The 20,216-nt window shown below is 47.6% G+C and overlaps 2 protein-coding genes across 2 annotated transcripts; both read right to left on the bottom strand.

Annotated features, from left to right (window-relative positions):
• Positions 1–188: 188 nt before the first annotated feature.
• LOC139225782 (WD repeat-containing protein 88-like) lies at positions 189–6,049 on the bottom strand. The gene is made up of 11 exons (XM_070856634.1): positions 5,939–6,049; positions 3,887–3,997; positions 3,113–3,201; positions 2,839–2,902; positions 2,483–2,621; positions 1,821–1,950; positions 1,523–1,707; positions 1,151–1,233; positions 1,006–1,074; positions 415–513; positions 189–314 (listed from the first exon to the last, which is right to left on the bottom strand). The coding sequence occupies exons 1-11, from the start codon at positions 6,047–6,049 to the stop codon at positions 189–191; spliced, it is 1,206 nt and encodes a 401-aa protein (XP_070712735.1).
• Positions 6,050–6,584: 535 nt separating this feature from the next.
• On the bottom strand, positions 6,585–19,164 carry gpatch1 (G patch domain containing 1). The gene is made up of 20 exons (XM_070856528.1): positions 19,095–19,164; positions 17,687–17,821; positions 17,085–17,173; positions 16,387–16,547; positions 16,050–16,147; positions 15,734–15,792; positions 14,700–14,945; positions 13,907–14,057; positions 13,549–13,628; positions 13,241–13,457; positions 12,026–12,352; positions 11,434–11,615; positions 10,733–10,860; positions 9,211–9,302; positions 8,460–8,656; positions 8,087–8,375; positions 7,871–7,963; positions 7,253–7,362; positions 7,030–7,172; positions 6,585–6,738 (listed from the first exon to the last, which is right to left on the bottom strand). The coding sequence occupies exons 1-20, from the start codon at positions 19,162–19,164 to the stop codon at positions 6,705–6,707; spliced, it is 2,901 nt and encodes a 966-aa protein (XP_070712629.1). The 3' UTR covers positions 6,585–6,704.
• Between the last annotated feature and the right edge of the window lie 1,052 nt (positions 19,165–20,216).

Below are 20,216 nucleotides of genomic sequence, written 5' to 3'. Positions count from 1 at the left end.
AAGAGGTTCGTCCACTGGGGGGCAGATCACGTCCTCATTTTACACAACATAAAGCTAATTGTGGCTAACGGGTGTATTTAGGGCTGCTCATGGAGCACAGGTGTGGTTAGAATCAGGTATCTGCTGCCTCGGTTCAGTCCCTACCAGCTGCTGCTCTGTGGCCGACCTCTGACCCTCTGGAGAGGAAGTTACATCACAGGAGGCGGCTGGGGGCGGTATCTGGAGGGAGATTTGAGGCGGCAGAAGACGCACCGAGTCGGCAGATCTGAGGTCTGCGGTGTGGACACGGGAAACGGCCTCCCGCACTCCTCACACTGGAAACGGGAATAAAACTTTGGGATCACAAGACCGACAACTAAAGTTTACAAGAGGACAAACGGGAAATGTGAACATAACGAACGGTTTGTTTCCCACCTGGAGGACGTGAGTTCCTGTTCCTTCACTCCTCTTCTTCTCCATCACCTCGGGGATTTCCTCCACGTTCTCTACGTTCCACAGCCTGACGCTCCCGTCCTGCAGAGACACAAGAGGCGCTCAGTGACGGCGCCGCCTCTCACCACAGACCGGAGAACACAAGTGGACGAGACAAGTGGCTTATAAAACCGCCAGTTTGAAGCCTCAAGTTTGGCTTTATGGGAGTTGCCATCTTGTTTTTTTGGAGCCAGAAGTGGCTTTCATGCCACAAAGGCCTCCTCTGATTGGTCAGTGAGCCTCTTCCTCTAAATGGACCATCACTGACTACTGCTGAAGACTGTAAACTGGAGACTGAGAGCAGAAACATCTGGTTTAAATGCAGCAGCTCTCATTGGTTTTACTTGTCTCCAGATGTTTAAAGGTGTAAAGAGCAGCTGAAATCATTTAAAAGAGTCCACCTGGACAGAAGCTGAAGCTCAAACCGACATAAAGGTGTCTCAGGTGTCCTCGGGCTCTGAATGCAGAAGAACCGGCCTATTATTGTTTCAGTCCGCTGAGACCAGCTGATCACGCCGATGAAGGGGGCGGTACCTTAGAGGCCGAGGCCACCAGCTTCCTGTCAGTGCCGACCGACACGTCCGTCACCCAGTCGCTGTGGCCCTGTGACGACACGACAGCAAACATGAGCGCGGTGCCTTTAATGTCGGCCGTCGGCCGTGCAGCAGAGTTTAATCACCTTCAGGACGAGCGTCTGGCAGAGGGAGGACGTATCCCAGAGTGCAACAGTCCGGTCGTAGGAGCCAGACGCCAGCAGGGTCGCTGCGGTAACACAACAGGAAGCATTGGATCAGACCAACATCTGCCGTCCCCGTCTGTTTGAGTCCTCCCTCAAATGGAGAGTATCAGGATCAATGTACAAATTGTTTTCTGTTAGTGCCACATTATAAATGTTAATCTGTGTCTGACTCCACACGACTCGTTCTCGTGTCGCAGGTGGTGTTGAGTCTGTTTGGGGGCCCGTAGACTAAAGAACGCTGGGGTCGGCCTAACGGGAACGTTTTGTAGCCGGTGCCCCGCAGACAGGAACAGGAAGTGGGCCCCGTCTCACCGTCGGCAGAGAAGCTGCAGGAGCTCACGCTGCCTTCATGGCCTCTCTGCAGCGTCGTCCCACCGTGAGAGTGAAACCCCCCCGTCTGCAGGTCCCACAGCTTCAAACTTTTATCCCACGATGCTGTGCACAGGAAGTGCCCGCTGTTAGTGAAGCAGCAGTCGGAGACCACGTTGTCATGGTTACTGAGGAAGACAGAAGAAGAAACAGTCAACAACCTTCATTCAAATGTTTCCAAACTAATAAAACACTTCACAAGCTCAGAACTACGTGACGACAGCGATGGCGTGTTGGTCACCTGCCGATGGACACGGTGGTTTTGTGGGTCAGCAGGTCCCACAGTTTGATGGTCCGGTCTGCAGAGACGGTGGCCACTCGCTGGCTCTGAGGGTCGAACCGGCACCGTGTGATGGTGGAGCGGTGGTGGTCTGGGACAGAAAACAAACACACCGTCATGAACATGTTTTCAAACCTGGGTGCTGTTTTTTTGTTTCCACATACTTCAGGTTCTAAATGGCTGATAGTTTGGATCCAATTCAACATCTGTGTAACACACAATAACACACAGTACCTGATGGAGCAGCAGCTCTAAAATCCCTGTTTTAGTGAATGTAGTCTGGTGTGTGTGCTGTTTGTGGTTAAACCAAAAGGATCTTCCAGGTCTCTCTCTGTAGGGATCCTTTCCATGATGCTGTCACACACTTAGAATAACACTCTGAGCCTGTCAGTGGATCAAACAAGCTCTTTTAGTGGACCTACTGTGATCAGGTGCAGTTGTCCCAAAGGATCACGTTGCAGCTATTGCAGCCCGTTTGGTGTCTGCTGGCTGAGGTGATCTACTGGACCAGTTCCAACACTGTTACTACCTACCAGTCACTCAGACACCAGGATGTGGACACAGAGGATCATGGGTAGAAACAGTGGAGTGGCCCTTTAATGTGAGGTGGCTGTGTGTCGTACCGCTGATGTGGTGCAGCGTCTGTCCGCTGGTGGCCTCGATGATGTAAACGGCGTTCTGTGGATCTGCGGCACAGACGAGCAGCCGGCCGTCGGACGAAGAGCTGCAGGAGGTCAGCAGGCCGGCCTGCCTCCACCGCCACTGCAGGAGCGGCAGCAGGAGACCACGATCAACATCCACAAACACACAGCGGGTCCTGTTATTGATTAACCGATCAATTCTTTAAATTCAACAGATTCACCGTTCAACTCAAAAGCGTCTGTTTTATTTAAAAATAACAACATTTTGAGTGACGCTCGTCTTAAATGATTCACTGATATCAGCATGAGGAGAAGAGGAAGAGGAGGAGAGTAGTTACCAAAGCTTGTCCTGTCTCCAGGTCTGTGGCCACCATCTTCTTGTCCCAGGAGACTGAGGCCATCCTGACACACAGACAGACAGACAGACAGGCAGACAGACACACAGACAGGCAGACACACAGGCAGACAGACAGACAGGCAGGCAGACACACAGGCAGACAGACAGAGTCCCTCAGGTGTTGCTCCTGCTGCTGCTGACTAATCACCTGAAATGATCTGTGAACTGATGATCCGATGAAGGTCAAAGTGTCCTGGTCGTCAGAGGAGACTCACCTGTTGCTGTTGGGGATCAGAGCGCACTCCGTGATGGTTTTACCGTGAAGTCCTTCAAACACCCTCAGAGGCCTGCAGCCGTCCACCTCCTGCACAGGTCAGAGGTCAGAGGTCAGAGGTCAACGGGACGTACAGACAGCAGCTGCAGCACCACGGCAACATCAGAGCGTCACCATCATCGACTCACAGGGACACAGTGGATCATACGGAGGATCAAACTGGACTTCTTTAGGAATTTAAATAAAGAATTCATAAAACGCTTCTCAGGTAAACTTCAGTTATTGATCATATAGGCAGTGTCCAGTCTAAATAACCAATAACCAGCTGAGGCCTGTGGTTATGATTCCATCTCTATATGAAGACAGAAACATTTCAGTAATAAGGTAGTTCTCCTGTTTCTGCTCTTGGCTGAGGGCTCCTGTGTGGAGTCTCTTTAGGGTCTTTGATTTCCTAAACAAACACATACTGAATACATGAATCATTTTGTCTGTAAAGTGTCAGAAAAATAGTGAAAAATGTTCAATGTTCAATTTCAGAGAGCCCTAAAGGACGACTTCAGATCTTTGTCCGACCAAAAGATTGTTTAGTGTGAAAGAGCAGAAATGATCAGAACCTGAAACCACAGAAATGATGTTTATAAAACTTGATTAGATTATCAGCAGATTTGCTACTTATGTTTTCGTCAATCGACTAATTGGTTCATTAAAGGGCCGTCAGGATCAATAACCCCTGAGGCTCTGACTGATGAATAAAGATGGCGGAGCAGCAGGTTACCCAGAGGACGGCGGTGCGATCTGAAGAGCAGCTCAGGACGCAGCGGTCGCTGAAGCAGAGCCGAGCGGCGGTGACGGTGTCGCTGTGAGCTCGTAACACCTTCACTGGAACCTGCACACACGGGAACATGTTACATGATACACGCTAACACAACACGTGAACTCAACATTGTTACATGATACACGCTAACACAACACGTGAACTCAACATTGTTACATGATACACGCTAACACAACACGTGAACTCAACATTGTTACATGATACACGCTAACACAACACGTGAACTCAACAATTACATGATACACGCTAACACAACACGTGAACTCAACATTGTTAAGTGATACACGCTAACACAACACGTGAACTCAACATTGTTACATGATACACGCTAACACAACACGTGAACTCAACAATTACATGATACACGCTAACACAACACGTGAACTCAACAATTACATGATACATGCTAACACAACACGTGAACTCAACATTGTTACGTGATACACGCTAACGCAACACGTGAACTCAACAATTACATGATACACGCTAACACAACACGTGAACTCAACATTGTTACGTGATACACGCTAACGCAACACGTGAACTCAACATTGTTAAGTGATACACGCTAACGCAACACGTGAACTCAACATTGTTAAGTGATACACGCTAACACAACACGTGAACTCAACATTGTTACGTGATACACGCTAACACAACACGTGAACTCAACATTGTTAAGTGATACACGCTAACACAACACGTGAACTCAACAATTACATGATACATGCTAACACAACACGTGAACTCAACAATTACATGATACATGCTAACACAACACGTGAACTCAACATTGTTAAGTGATACACGCTAACACAACACGTGAACTCAACATTGTTACGTGATACACGCTAACACAACACGTGAACTCAACATTGTTAAGTGATACACGCTAACACAACACGTGAACTCAACAATTACATGATACATGCTAACACAACACGTGAACTCAACATTGTTACACTAATGCTAATGTAACATGCTAACACATTACATCAGTTCCATGATGCATGCTAACATATTTCATACATCACTGTTACATGCTACACTGCTAACATGCTACCATAAATTAAGCTAACAGACCACCTGCTAACAGACCACCTGCTAACAGAGCAGATGCTAACAGAGCAGATGCTAACAGAAGCTAAACTTGTGCACATTAAAAAAAGAGACGTTTTAATCCAATAACTACATTTTGTAATAGGATATTATTTTTGTATTATTTCTAGATTACTTTTACAGGAAGGCTGGACATTCAAGGGAAAAACAAAGTACTTTTACTTCTGTAGTGTACTTATATACAACTTTATGGTCATGTTTTACTTTGTGTTTTCACGTCGGCTTTAAAATCAGCTGCACCACTTACAATATGAAATATTCATGATATTATAATACAACAATAAAACACTCTGGATGGAGCCCTCCTGCATTATTAATACTTACCTGTACTTTTCCGGTACTTTGTGTACATGTTGATGATACGTTTGTACTTCAGCTAAAATGCTTTACTATATTTCTATGTTACTATAATGATGGTTCTTTTATATAGAAATATATGGAAATATTTTCCACTTAAAATAAATTTAGAAATGTATTGTGAACTATTCTGATGGTGGCTGGAGTTATTGTGACTGTACCTGTCTTGTGTATTGTTAGAATTTATTCCAAAAAAGATCATATTTTACAAGTTCCTCATATGTTTGGAAAAATCTCATCCTGTAAATAAAAACGCCCTGAAGTCATCAGGTAGTAACGAGCACAACATGTCCCCCTGGAGTCCAGCTAGAAAATAACTACCTTACATTTGTATACTAGTACAGAACTTGTGTAAATGTACTAAATTACATTCTATCACTACTTGTAATAAAGTATTTTTACAGGTATTAGTACTTTTACTGCAGTACTTCCTGGTCTCCATCTTCCTCCAACTGACATTAGCTAGCTGAGCTAACGTTAGCTGTTGAGCTAACACAGTAAACGGTACTTATTTACCTGGGTCTCCTGGCTCCACTCCCCGGCTCCTCTCTCCTCCTCCGCCCTTTCTTCTCCTCCTCCTCCCGGAGCCTCCTTGACTGATAAAGGGTCCAGGTTTTTAGACGCCATTTCAGAAACTGCAGTTTGGAAAAGTTTGCGTTTGCTAGCGTAAGAAGACTTTAGCTAGCAGTTACCATGGCAACAGCCGCTCTGACGAGCGCAAGATGGTGCCTTCAGGTGCTGTCGGACGTCAGGGAATTTCACGTGTAATAATCAAGTCCCTTTTTAAAGGTTTTCAGTCAGATTCTGTGCTTGATCTCTGGATGCTTCCATGGTTTTAACAGGTCAAAGGTGTCTTTATTAGTCTGACAGCTAAAAGAGACTTTATATCTCCTGTACTCCAGTTACCATAGTTATCAAGTGCGACAGGGTGCCTTCAGGAACTGTGGGAGACAAGACAACTTCATGTATAATATAAGATTCTAGGGGCAATTGGGCTGTCAATAAACGGTTTTCTGATAAAGCTTTAATAAGTCTGTGGAGTGTTAATCTCCTACCTCCTCCGTCCAAACATTCTCTTCAAATTTTTCCTATGAGGTTGCAAGACTCAAAACTATTCAACCAATCTGTAAAAAAAATCCAATGATGACAAAACACAGGGACATTAAATGATAAACACGTTTTTATTTCTAAAGAAGAACAGCAGGTAATGTGCTGTGTAAAATGAGCGCAGAGAAGACGGAGGTCGTCGGTCGTCCTCACAGAGGACATACTTCCTGCTTCTTCACCAGGTCTCCTGTGATCGGACATTTTTCAGTCTGAAAGGAGACGACAGACTCACAGACGTTAAATAATCAGGAAAATAAATGTAAAACAAACTGAAATATTTGTCCAGATTACCAGATTATTACCCTTTATTTGATCCTGCACCACACATTTCCTGATTTAAACCCTCACTCTGTTCATTTCAGGGTTTTTCAGATGGAGTTCTGGTGAAGCTGCATGTGTTCACTCACTGAACACCAAACATGTCTAACACACCACCGGGACGGTAAATAAAGCAGATCAGAACCAGAGGACGAGTGTTAAAGGCAGGTTACAGGACTGACCTCCTGAGCAGCTCCTCTGTGGACACCCGTCCATCTTCATCATCGCTGTCGTCACCGCTGTCCTCCGAGCTGCTGCCGGACGCCTCCTTCTTACTCTTCTTCTCCTGCTTCGCTTTGTGTTTGTGCTTCTTGTGTTTCTTCTTCTGTGGAAAAATAAGACGTCAGCAGAAGACTCAGACAGTCAGCAGATGGAGCCGTGAGCTTTCGTCTTTTCTTTTCCTACCTTCTTCTCCTTCTTGTGTTTGTGCTGCTTCTTGTTCTTGTGTTTCTTCTCCTTGCTCCTCTTCCTCGGTTTGTCCTCCTCAGCGGGGGGGCCGGCGGAGGAGGAGGCGCCTGAACAGGAGAGTCAGACGGTCAGTAAACGCCCCTCAGAGGATTATCACAGATACTGGAGTGTAATAAAGGAGACTCCTGCAGAACGGTGCTCTATTTCCTACTAAGGCCCATCTTAAGTAAATAAATGAATAACAGAGGGAGGGAGGGAGGGAGGGAGGGAGGGAGGGAGGTGGGTAATACCCTGAGACTAAATGAAATTTATAAGGAAAAAAAAAACATTTTAGCTCAGAAAACTTTGATTCTGGGCTAAAATCAGTGTAAAATCTTGTTGCTGAATCAGACTGAAAGTCTAATTTAGTAACTTTCACCTTTCTGGAGCAGAGACGTCACAGAGCTTCACACGAGGAGTTACAGACAGACGGGACACGCAGACTTAACTGCATCATAATCAGCATCATGTTGAACTTCTCACACTTGAGACAAACCACAGTTCATGAAAACTAGTTGAGAGTTAGCGGAGTCAGTTGGTTTAGTGGTGAAGTGTGAGTCTCTCTTTGTGACTCACTGAGAGCAGCTGAAGGAGGCGGCAGCTTCGGACCAAACTCCTCCTCTTCCTCCTCTTCTTCTTCTCGTGCCGACTTCAGAGACGAAACCGCCGCTTTTAAAGAAACAGAGTCGACCGACAGCGTGAAGTCAGAGTCAGGATCAGAGATATGACGGTGGTTTCTTACAGCTCTGACTGGTTTCCTGTGTTCACCTGAGTGGTTGTGGCTGCTCTCACCTGTCTGCTGGCCGGGCGTGATGGAGGAGGAGGTGGTGATGGAGGAGGAGGTGGTGGAGGAAGAAGAGGTGGTGGTGGTGATGTTGAAGAGGTTCAGCGCCTGCGGGTCCACTTTGACCTCATCCTCTTCATCGTTGCTCTCTCCCTCTGATGAAGAGGAGGATTTCTCATCGGAGCTTTCGAAGATGGCCTTGAACAGATCCATGGGAGGCCTGCTCTCCTCCTCCTCCTCCTCCTCTTCCTCACCTTCCTTCTTCCTGTCTGAGCTCTGCTGATCCGCTGACTTTGCCTGCAGGAGGAGAACACAGAACAACGATGAAGATAAAGCCTCTACACCCGCAGTGAGGTTGGTCACAGGATCAGGAAGCTCCACCTCCGTCCCGTCGCCTTCAGTCTGGTGGTTGGTGCCGGAGGAGGCGGGTGAGGAAGATGAGGGGACGGCGGTTCGGTCCGTTTGGTTTCGGGCAGCGCTGAGCAGCTCGTTCAGCGGATCCTTCGTCGTCTTCTCCTCCTGCTGGTCTGACACGTCCCACCGAGACCTCTTCCCAGACTCTGGAGGCTTTGGAGGAGCTGGAGGAGGAGAAAGAGGAGGAGGAGGAGGAGGAGAAAGAGGAGGAGGAGGAGGATACCCAGGTAGGAATAATTCGTCACAGCTCAGCTACAAAGCTTCCAAAGTCAAATTCAAACACTCACATTAATCACCTCCGTACGATCTGCTTTATGTCTTTATGTAAACTACTGAGTCACACAGATTGTTAATATTAATGTCAAGCACCAAATTCTTCACCTTTCAAACCTCGTCATGAAAGTAGAGTTAGAGAATGGACAGAAAAACTAAAGCTTAATGGGAAACCTCATTTTTCCTCAGTGTTACTGTTAATATTTTATCTGAACTGACCCTTTAAAACACCAAAGTCACTCAGTAACACACTGACTGATGGAGGCAGCAGCTCTAACAGTCTAGTAGACGGCTCAGTGGCTAAAACACCAGACTTGCCCTTTAAGTATTGTGCAGACAGTGATTCATGTGTTTTGGTTGGTAAACAGGTCAAACTGGAGTGGGTCAGTTATTCTGTGTGAGCGCCCCCCAGAGGTGGACTCCTGCAGGTGAGTCATGCAGTTACCTGTTGGCGTCTCTCTGCTCTCCGTCACAGTCAGGAAGTTGAAGACGGAAAACTTGTCCCTCTTTACCTTCGGCAGACCGACAGTCCCGGACCTGCAGGACCAGCAGCAGAGCACCCCAGTCAGGATCTAGACCACATCCCAGTCAGGATCCAGACCACATCCCAGTCAGGATCCAGACCACATCCCAGTCAGGATCTAGACCGCACCCCCAGTCAGGATCTAGACCACATCCCAGTCAGGATCTAGACCGCACCCCCAGTCAGGAGTAGTGTGTGTGTCTGTGTGTCTGTGTGTGTGTGTGTGTAGTACCCGGGGTAGTGTGTGTGTGTGTGTGTGTGTCTGTGTGTGTGTGTAGTACCCGGGGTAGTGTGTGAGTGTGTGTGTGTGTGTGTGTGTGTGTGTGTGTGTGTCTGTGTGTGTGTGTAGTACCCGGGGTAGTGTGTGTGTGTGTGTAGTACCCGGGGTAGTGTGTGTGTGTGTGTGTGTGTGTGTGTGTGTGTGTGTCTGTGTGTGTGTGTGTCTGTGTGTGTGTGTAGTACCCGGGGTAGTGTGTGAGTGTGTGTGTGTGTGTGTGTGTGTGTGTGTGTGTCTGTGTGTGTGTGTAGTACCCGGGGTAGTGTGTGTGTGTGTGTAGTACCCGGGGTAGTGTGTGAGTGTGTGTGTGTGTGTGTGTGTGTGTGTGTGTGTGTGTGTGTGTGTGTGTGTGTCTGTGTGTGTGTGTGTAGTACCCGGGGTAGTGTGTGTGTGTGTGTAGTACCCGGGGTAGTGTGTGTGTGTGTGTGTGTGTGTGTGTAGTACCCGGGGTAGTGTGTGAGTGTGTGTAGTACCCGGGGTAGTGTGTGTGTGTGTGTGTGTGTGTGTGTGTAGTACCCGGGGTAGTGTGTGTGAGTGTGTGTGTGTGTGTGTGTCTGTGTGTGTGTGTGTGTAGTACCCGGGGTAGTGTGTGTGAGTGTGTCTGTGTGTGTGTGTGTGTGTGTGTCTGTGTGTGTGTGTGTGTGTAGTACCCGGGGTAGTGTGTGTGTGTGTGTGTGTGTGTGTGTGTGTGTAGTACCCGGGGTAGTGTGTGTGTGTGTGTGTGTGTAGTACCCGGGGTAGTGTGTGTGAGTGTGTGTGTGTGTGTGTGTGTGTGTGTGTGTGTGTGTGTAGTACCCGGGGTAGTGTGTGTGTGTGTGTGTGTGTGTGTAGTACCCGGGGTAGTGTGTGTGTGTGTGTGTGTAGTACCCGGGGTAGTGTGTGTGTGTGTGTGTAGTACCCGGGGTAGTGTGTGTGTGTGTGTGTGTGTGTGTGTGTGTAGTACCCGGGGTAGTGTGTGTGTGTGTGTAGTACCCGGGGTAGTGTGTGTGTGTGTGTGTGTAGTACCCGGGGTAGTGTGTGTGTGTGTGTGTGTGTGTAGTACCCGGGGTAGTGTGTGTGTGTGTGTGTGTGTGTGTGTGTGTGTGTGTAGTACCCGGGGTAGTGTGTGTGTGTGTGTGTGTAGTACCCGGGGTAGTGTGTGTGTGTGTGTGTGTGTGTGTGTAGTACCCGGGGTAAGGTTCAGGGATGTTGAACCTCTTGCACAGCAGTTTGTCAGGATGCCACTCGAACGTTTCTCTGGTCAGTTTTCCAAACATCTTCATTTTGACGGCGGCCTGTTTGTCGTCCACGTCGCCCTGACGACCACAGCAAACACAAACATCCACATGTTGTTCATGTCAACACCTCAAAGGTGCAACCAACCCTCTTAGAGCTCGTTAGCTGTTAGCCAACGGAGATAATAGAGCTGAAAGGGCTAACAGCTAATGGAGCTAATGCAGCTAACACAGCTAAATGGAGCTAAAAGCTAACAGAGCTAAATTGAGCTAACAGAGCTAACAGAGCTAACAGAGCTAAAAGCTAACAGAGCTAACAGAGCTAAGAGCTAACAGAGCTAACAGAGCTAAGAGCACTGCTGAGGTAACTGAACTGTGATGCCAACACTGTAATGGTGGTTTTATTATGACACTAACAACCAACAACTCTCAGTGATAATAAGGAACGAAACAACATTTTGACTTTGGGGGAATAAATATAAATTCTTATCATTCTTATCCACCTGTACAGGTGTTTGTCTTATTACCCGTCTAGAAATGGGCACTGAAACTTTCAAATCATCTTCCTGATCCAAGAGGTTTTAATCTGAAGGGACTTCCTGGTTAAAGGTTAAATAAATAAAACCAAAACAAACGTCCAGAGTGGCGTCCTACCTCCTGGTCCCGGCAGACCTCCACGCTGTCCTCGCCATCCTCTTGGTTTTTAGCTCTGGTGAAGCGGGAGGAGAGCGAGGAAGAGGAGGGTCTGTACAGGATGGAGGCCCGGACGAACTCGTCCCGCTCCCTGCTGCGCTCCCACTCGGTCAGCCCCGGGTCCAGACTCTGCTCCAGGGCGTCTGAGACACACACGGGACGGGTTTACATCTGACCAGGGTCACCTCGAATCCACCAGACCCAGATGTGACCTGTGATCCGTCTGTCACGTCACAAATACTAGTTTTCTTCTATGTGTGTCCTCATCCTGGTGTGTGAGTGACTGGTAGGTAGTAAAAGTGTTGGAACTGGTCCAGTAGATCACCTCAGCCAGCAGACACCAAACGGGCTGCAATGGCTGCAACGTGATCCTTTGGGACAACTGACAAAAATAAACAATAATAATAATCATTTGTACCTTTCAGTCCTTTAGACACCAAACTACGTACACTATGTCCCACTATACAGCGTGCTGTGGTGCAGAAGTCTGTTATCTGCTGTGACTGAGTGGACAGGTGCTCCTGCAGTGCATGATGGGACATGTAGGACCTACCTTTGTCCCCCTGCTTGAGGCGGCTCAGGTACAGCTCATAGCGCGCCTGTTTGCTGGGGTTCATCTCAAACGGTCTGAAGGTCTGCGAGGACGTCTGCACGCCCCTCCACGCCGCCAGAGCCTCCTGCTGCTGCTGGACGCTCACGGAGGCCGCCGCCGCCGACCCCGCCAGCCCCGCCGCCAACGTCGCTGAAGTCCCAGCTGCCCGCAAGGCATCATGGGAGTCGGGGGTGTTGGTTTTGGTGGAGGGCGGGTTGGAGGAGTGGCGGAGGCTGAGCAGCCGCTCTCGGTCTTCAGGCCTCAGCAGCTCCATGACCGAACTGGGACCTGATCCAGAACCAGAACCAGAAGGACCAGTTAGTGTTCAGTGGAAACAAGGAGTCGATTCATCGATCAGTTGATCATCTGAAACATGTGGGTCTCTAATCGAACAAAACAAGACGTTTTATAGAACAAACAAAGCCACCCAACAAGACTTTCCATCAGTTTGTTGTTAATGCAGACTAAATTAAGACCACATCCCACCGCCAGCGTCTGCGTCAGCAGCCTGAGCTGATGGCGTCCGCTCTACTTCACCCTCAGACCCCCAGAAGCGTCTCGGAGCTAAAGATTCTCTCCTGGTCTGTTTCTGACGGACGCCGAGCAGCTCAGAGCAGAGGAGGCGGCAGGAAGTCAGACAGACAGACGGCAAAGAGAATCAGCTCAGTTTTCAAAATAAAAGCCCCCCCTGCAGACTGTCAGTGGTTTATTCCAGCAGCACATCAGTATTATTCTCTAATGGGGGGGCACCAGGCCAGACGTCAGCCGCTCAGAGGGTTTTTAACACCATGACGACCAGAGGATCATCTGGGATGTGGAGTTTGAGCCTGTTAGAAGCTCCAACATCAGTTTAACAACCAGACCAGCTAAATGTGAGCAGGAACTCTGATCAGCAGGAGAAATAAAGCTCCTGGTGGAGATGAAGGAACATGGAGGACGGAGGGAAAACGGACTGCAGCCTGAACGCCACACAGACGAGCCCGGGGGGGTTGGTGGGTCCTTGGTGACTCGGCCTGACGTGAAGCCTTATTTACCGTGTCCATTATCTGTTAATCTGCTGGTGATTTTAGCGACTGAACATTAAAAAAACAACAATAACAATCAAATATCGAAAAATAGTGAAACATTTCAAAAACCCATCGGGCTTCAGCAGAACATCTCTGTCGGTGGTCCCACCTTGCAAAGCGCCCTCCCCCAGCAGCGCCCTCCTCTGGCCGGAGTCCAGCTGGTGGCGCCCTCCCTGCTGCGGCTCCTCTTTGATCATGTGACCCCTGGAGGTCCTCAGGGCCTCGGCCAGCGCCGGGCTGACCCCGGAGAGGTGCGAAACATCGACCGACGAACGGAAACGATGGACAGGACGGTAGTCTCTGGGCAGAGAGGGGGGCGGGAAGACCTAGAGACAGACAGTCAGGTCAGTGAGGGGGGGTTATTTCAGACAGACAGGTGAGACAGGTCAGACAGGTGAGACAGGTGAGGCTCCTCACCGTTTTCTCCTCGGCTGGTTTTTGTGCCAGAGTGAATCCCTCCAGGATTTTGCCGAGGTACGCCGCGTCTCTACTTCTGTCTGGAAACAAAGAAAAACTTCTAATGTTTCCAACCAGCTCCAAACGTAACGTCTGTGATTCAGCAGCAGAACAGGTTTAATCTTCAAACCCTCATTCAAACTGAACTGAACAACGTCAGCTGAGCTTTAAGAAGGAAAAGATCACGGGAACGATTCAAAGACTAGAGACCTATTGTCTTTAGATGCACATTATCTAAACACTCCACAGGCCTGATGTTATCCTTCTGGCCTCCACAACCTCTCCAGGTCCTCTCCAGGTCCTTCCCAGGCAGCCGTACCTCTTTTCTGGGTGTACTGCTGCGGTGCCGTCCAGCCGTACAGGCCGTCTCCGGGCTCCTCTCCTCCCAGAACCGCGTCGTACCTGGACATGGAGTCTCTGTGGTACACTTCTTCATCATCATCATCCTCCAGAGCCCCCACCCCGAATGCCTGCAGATCAAAGGTCAAAGGTCACCAGCAGCGTTGACAGCTACAACATCAGGTTTCTAATCTATTAAAAGCTAAGTGGCATTTTCAACCCTGGGCCTTTATTGTACATATTTTTGTGTCTAAATGACTCGTAGGTCCACTAAAAGAGCTTGTTTGATCCACTGACAGGCTCAGAGTGTTATTCTAAGTGTGTGACAGCATCATGGAAAGGATCCCTACAGAGAGAGACCTGGAAGATCCTTTTGGTTTAACCACAAACAGCACACACACCAGACTACATTCACTAAAACAGGGATTTTAGAGAACAGGACACAGGAGCTGCTGCTCTGCTGCTGCCTCCATCAGTCAGTGTGTTTGTGTTAATGAGTGTTACATAAATATTGTGTTGGATCTAAACTCACCCTTTAAAACACTAAAGTCACACAATAACACAAACACACTTAACAATCGAGTCAGTTTACCTGTGAGGTAAAATGATGTTTTTGTCAATGGAGTCTGGTGGCTTTGAGGAGAGCGATAGAACGTTTGATTGTGGTTGAAACATTTTTGTGCTTACTTGTCATTTAGACACCAAAATGTGTACAAATAGGTTCCAGGTTTAAAAATACCCTTTAAAGATGATCCAGACTTCAGAGGTCCCACCTGTCCGGCCACTCCCCCTCTCCGCGAGCCCCCCCGGGTGCCTCCAAACAGGCTTCTGGACTCCGACTGCGGGTTGAACAGGTCGATGTGCTCAGACGCCCCCCGGCCCAGCAGCGCCAGGCCGGGGTCCAGACCGCGGTACCCCAGACCCTGGACCCCCAGCCTGGGGCTGAAGTCCATCGGAGTCACGTCCTTCGGGGCAAAGGTCATGTTCTCTGGGGCAAACTCTTCATCATCATCATCGTCCTGTCGGCAGACAGGAAGTAACAGGAGCATTAATGTTCTTCTGAAGACGCTCTGACGTTTCATCTGATTCTACAGTTTGATGCAGGTTTCTGAAACAGAGGGAAGCTGGAGGAGTCAGGATGGAGCAGCTCAGGTGAGACAGGTAGGCTGTGTGTGTGTGTGACGGTGAACCAGCACAGTGTGTCAGTGTGTAGTGGAGGTCTATAGTGTGTGTGTGTGTTAGTTAGTCAGTGTGTCAGTGTGTAGTGGAGGTCTATAGTGTGTGTGTGTGTTAGTTAGTCAGTGTGTTAGTGTGTAGTGGAGGTCTATAGTGTGTGTGCTAGTTAGTCAGTGTGTTAGTGTGTAGTGGAGGTCTATAGTGTGTGTGTGTGTGTTAGTCAGTGTGTCAGTGTGTAGTGGAGGTCTATAGTGTGTGTGTGTGTGTTAGTCAGTGTGTCAGTGTGTAGTGGAGGTCTATAGTGTGTGTGTGTGTGTTAGTTAGTCAGTGTGTTAGTGTGTAGTGGAGGTCTATAGTGTGTGTGTGTGTGTGTGTGTGTGTGTGTGTGTGTGTGTGTTAGTTAGTCAGTGTGTAGTGGAGGTCTATAGTGTGTGTGTGTTAGTTAGTCAGTGTGTCAGTGTGTAGTGGAGGTCTATAGTGTGTGTGTGTGTTAGTTAGTCAGTGTGTTAGTGTGTAGTGGAGGTCTATAGTGTGTGTGTGTGTGTTAGTCAGTGTGTCAGTGTGTAGTGGAGGTCTATAGTGTGTGTGTGTTAGTTAGTTAGAGCTCAGAGGTTAAAGTGGTCTCACCCACCTGTGAGTCCTCTGATCCAGCAGGAGGTGGTGCACAGCCATAAACTCTGAGAGCTCCGTCTGTAAGGAGCAGAGGAAGAAGAGGATCAATCAGTCAAACTCTTTGTATCGTACCTTTCAACCAGGTGCAAGGAGGAAAAAACGTAATGTAAAATACAGTGAAATAGACAGAGAGAGAAATAGAAGTCAAATAAAGTCAACAAAAGGCATAAATATAAATACTAAGAACCAGACAAAAGGTGATAAGGGACAAAAAGGTAAAGAAGATAAAAGAAGAGACCTGTGGGAACACCTGTTTAACTGGAACCTCACCGTACCTGTCTGCTGTCGGCGAGCTTTCCTTTTCACGCGAGGCCCGACGCCCTGACCCTCCTTCCAGCCCATCCTCCTCAGCAGCTCCACCCCGATGGACGACCTGACGGCCGAAACAAACACATCCAATCACAGGTGTGAACGCCGAGTGTCAATGTCAACTTCTCAATTATGTCAGGATCGATCGTCTAAAGCTCGAGTTCATCCTCAGTCCAGCAGAACGTCTTAAAAGTTACATGACAATGTGCAACCAGTTACCCGGCAGGTGCGACCAGTTACCCGGCAGGTGCAACCAGTTACCCGGCAGGTGCAACCAGTTACCTGGCAGGTGCGACCAGTTACCTGGCAGGTGCGATCAGCTCCTCCAGCAGAGTGTCTCCGGGGATCAGTGCTGCCTGAGCGTTGACGGCTCTCGCCTTCTCTCTGGACTCGTCTCTGCGGCGGAAGGAGAACTCCTGGCTGGTGGTGATCTCTCTGGGAGCGATGCCGTGCTCGCCAAAGTCCTGACGCACCACAACGACCACGACAACGCCCATCATCATCATCATCATCATCATCATCATCACCATCACTAAGCAGCAGCATCAACACTCCTGACTTTTCCTCAAACGGCTTCATCATGATCATTTTTAATCAACCAGCAGACGTCAAACTAATATTTCAGAATTTATATAAATACACATGTTCTATATTTCTATCAGTCACTCAGTGTCACAGCTGAAAACAGACAGACAGACAGACAGACAGACAGACAGACAGACAGACAGACAGACAGATAAACAGACAGACAGACAGACAGATAAACAGACAGACAGACAGACAGACAGATAAACAGACAGACAGACAGACAGACAGACAGACAGACAGATAAACAGACAGACAGACAGATAAACAGACAGACAGACAGATAAACAGACAGACAGACAGACAGACAGACAGACCTCTAACTGTGTTTCTGAAGATACTTCATATTTCCTCATCTCTACCTGGAAAAGTCTCTAAAGTCTGTGACGGTTTGTCAGAGGCTCTGAGCATCGTACCTCGTCGTCCATGAAATCTTCGGGTCTGGCATCGCTCCTCTTCTCAGCTTTCTGTTGCCGTGACGACACAAAGGTTGACGGCGTCCAGCCTAAAAACAACAGGACGACCGAAGGACTGGCAGTGAATAACCACAGCTTTCAGCGCTGCAGACAAACTGAAACACGACACGACCTTTGACCCTCGTCTGAAAATATGTTTGTAATGTAATTATGCTTGTGCCGCCGGTCGCCATGGTGACAACTCAAGATAAAATACAAACTTTTAACCATCATGTAAACGTTAGCCACTTCAAACAGCGACACAACGACTGGGTCAACATTACTGAAGCAGCAGCCGTTCTATCGCTCTCACACACACCAGACTACATTCACTAAAACAGGGATTTTAGAGAACAGGACACAGGAGCTGCTGCTCTGCTGCTGCTAGTGTGTGTTAGACAGATCCTGTTCTGATCTGAACCGACCCTTTAAAACACCACAGTCACACAATAACACAAACTAACTGATGGAGGCAGCAGCTCCTGTGTTCTGTGAGGTTCTGTGAGGTTCTGTGAGGTTCTGTGAGGTTCTGATCCTGTGTGTTCGGTCAGAGCTGTACTGACCTTCTTTGGTGCCGACAGTGTTGAAATAACCGGCTGAAAACCCTCCAGTGAACGCCCCATGGAACCTCTGATATCGTCCCTTCTCGTCCTTCACCGTCTGCTCGTGGAGCGGGACGGGCTTCCTCAGAGGCTCGTCTGCAACACACAGAACACACAGAACACACGTTACACACACACACAGAACACGTTAAACACACAGAACACGCGTTACACACACACAGAACACAGAACATGTTACACACACACAGAACACAGAACATGTTACACACACACACACACAAATACAGACATAACATGTTCCCTTGGTCCCTTGAACGCATCATAGTGTAAGTCATATTTTCTTCATCTTCAATATTCAAAATAAGAATAATCACAGTTACTAGCAGCTGCTAACGAACACAACTAACGGTGGAACACACTAACGGTGGAACACACTAACGGTGGAACACAACTAACGGTGGAACACAACTAACGGTGGAACACAACTAACGGTAGAACACACTAACGGTGGAACACAACTAACGGTGGAACACAACTAACGGTAGAACACACTAACGGTGGGACACACTAACGGTGGGACACACTAACGGTAGAACACACTAACGGTAGAACACACTAACGGTGGAACACACTAACGGTGGAACACACTAACGGTGGAACACACTAACGGTAGAACACACTAACGGTGGAACACACTAACGGTAGAACACACTAACGGTGGAACACACTAACGGTAGAACACACTAACGGTGGAACACACTAACGGTAGAACACACTAACGGTGGAACACACTAACGGTAGAACACACTAACGGTGGAACACACTAACGGTGGAACACACTAACGGTGGAACACACTAACGGTAGAACACACTAACGGTGGAACACACTAACGGTAGAACACACTAACGGTGGAACACACTAACGGTGGGACACACTAACGGTGGAACACACTAACGGTGGAACACACTAACGGTAGAACACACTAACGGTGGAACACACTAACGGTAGAACACACTAACGGTGGAACACACTAACGGTGGGACACACCTGCCTCTACAGAGGTGTGTTCTCTAGCTGCTCTACAGTTGTTAAAGTCAACGTTAGGAAGCAGGTTGGATCAAAGTTTGAAAGCTTAAATTTAATTTAACGATCATCACTTTTAGAAAAGATCAATCCGTTGAGTCTGAGCGTTCTTCCTCAGTGCACTGCATTATAAAACAGACTGATTTTTGAATGGAGTCTGGTGTACAACCCGCCGAGCTAAGCTAGGCTAACAGCTCAGAGCTAAGTTAGCTGACTTAGCTGCCTGCTAGCTTAGCATTGGTTCACTTCTCGCCACATGAAACAGCCGGAAAGTGTTGAAAGTGAACACGGACGAATTACAGAGGGTTTCAAAATGAACTCCACCTTCTTCCAGAGGCTCCAAAGGAGTCCCGTAAGTCACAAAATCCTCCTCACTGTCACTGTCGGACGCCATGTTTTTACTACAACTACAGGAAGCGCCGAGGAACAAAGTTCAAGCCTGAAGGCGAAGGGTTTAAAATATATGCAGAAGAATAAAGGGCGACATCTAGTGGTGCTGAGACCTTCCTACATGATTTACTATTATTATCAATCAGTCAGTCAATCAATCAATCAGTCTTTACATTTGGTCAAACAATCACACGCCATTCAAAGTGCTTTACAAGCAACTGTAATATGTTAACAAATAATAGAAATTGAATAAGACAATAAAAGATGGGTAGTTAAGATAGTAAAGAATAATACAAATTGAATACTACATGAAATAAACAGATTATATCACAATAGTAAAATGTTTTTATTATAAACAGCCGGATACATTTTACCAAACAAAGACTTTATTGACGACGAATAGCAAAACAATTATAACAAATAAAAATGAGCAATAAGAAAAAGCACATATAGTTTATGGTACTAACTATTAATTAACTAAAAATAAGTACTTTTACTGTACATACACACAGAATACTCAACACTTTACTGCGTACTTGTAGTACCTTTGGTGCTAACAGAGTATTTTAGTGTGGTATTAGTACTTTTACTGAAGTAAAGGATCAGAAACAATCAAACCTCCGTCCTCAGTCAAGCTTCATTTATGTCGTGTCATTAATACCAGTACCAGTAAGTAATACTAAGGCTTCATCAGTCCACTCTGAAATGTAGAGAGGGTGTCTGCCCCCTGAACCCAGACTGGAAGGAGGTTCCACAGGAGAGGAGCCTGATAGCTGAAAGCTCTGGCTCCATCACTACCTTAGAGGACTTTAGGAACCACCAGTAGACCTGCAGTCTGGGAGCACAGTGCTCTAGTGGGGTAGTACGGTACTATGAGCTCTTTAAGAGATGATGGAGCCTGAACATTAAGAGCTTTGGAGGTGAGGAGAAGGATTTTAAACTCTATTCTAGATTTGACTGGAAGCCAGTGAAGAGAAGCCAGTACAGGAGAAAGATGGTCTCTTCTCTTAGTTCTGGTCAGAACAGGAGCAGCAGCGTTCTGGACCAGCTGGAGAG

The sequence above is a fragment of the Pempheris klunzingeri genome, chromosome 1 (genome assembly GCF_042242105.1).
Source record: "Pempheris klunzingeri isolate RE-2024b chromosome 1, fPemKlu1.hap1, whole genome shotgun sequence".
Taxonomy (NCBI): Eukaryota; Metazoa; Chordata; class Actinopteri; order Acropomatiformes; family Pempheridae; genus Pempheris; species Pempheris klunzingeri.
The sequence above is the reverse complement of the archived record's forward strand: the minus strand, read 5'-3'. Positions and strand labels throughout refer to the sequence as shown.

Bases quoted from the DNA above. Each gene is read 5' to 3' on its own strand.
- LOC139225782 (XM_070856634.1), bottom strand. From the start codon at position 6,049: ATGGCGTCTAAAAACCTGGACCCTTTATCAGTCAAGGAGGCTCCGGGA. The intron at 1,234-1,522 runs GTGAGACGGGGC...GTGTTACCGCAG, and splicing joins CTGCAGCTTCTCTGCCGACG to CGACCCTGCTGGCGTCTGGC. The intron at 1,075-1,150 runs GTGATTAAACTC...GTGTCGTCACAG, and splicing joins GCCAGACGCTCGTCCTGAAG to GGCCACAGCGACTGGGTGAC.
- gpatch1 (XM_070856528.1), bottom strand. From the start codon at position 19,164: ATGGCGTCCGACAGTGACAGTGAGGAGGATTTTGTGACTTACGGGACT. The intron at 15,793-16,049 runs GTACGGTGAGGT...TGCTCCTTACAG, and splicing joins AGCTCGCCGACAGCAGACAG to ACGGAGCTCTCAGAGTTTAT. The intron at 10,861-11,433 runs GTAGGACGCCAC...TGTGGTCGTCAG, and splicing joins AGGTCTGCCGGGACCAGGAG to GGCGACGTGGACGACAAACA.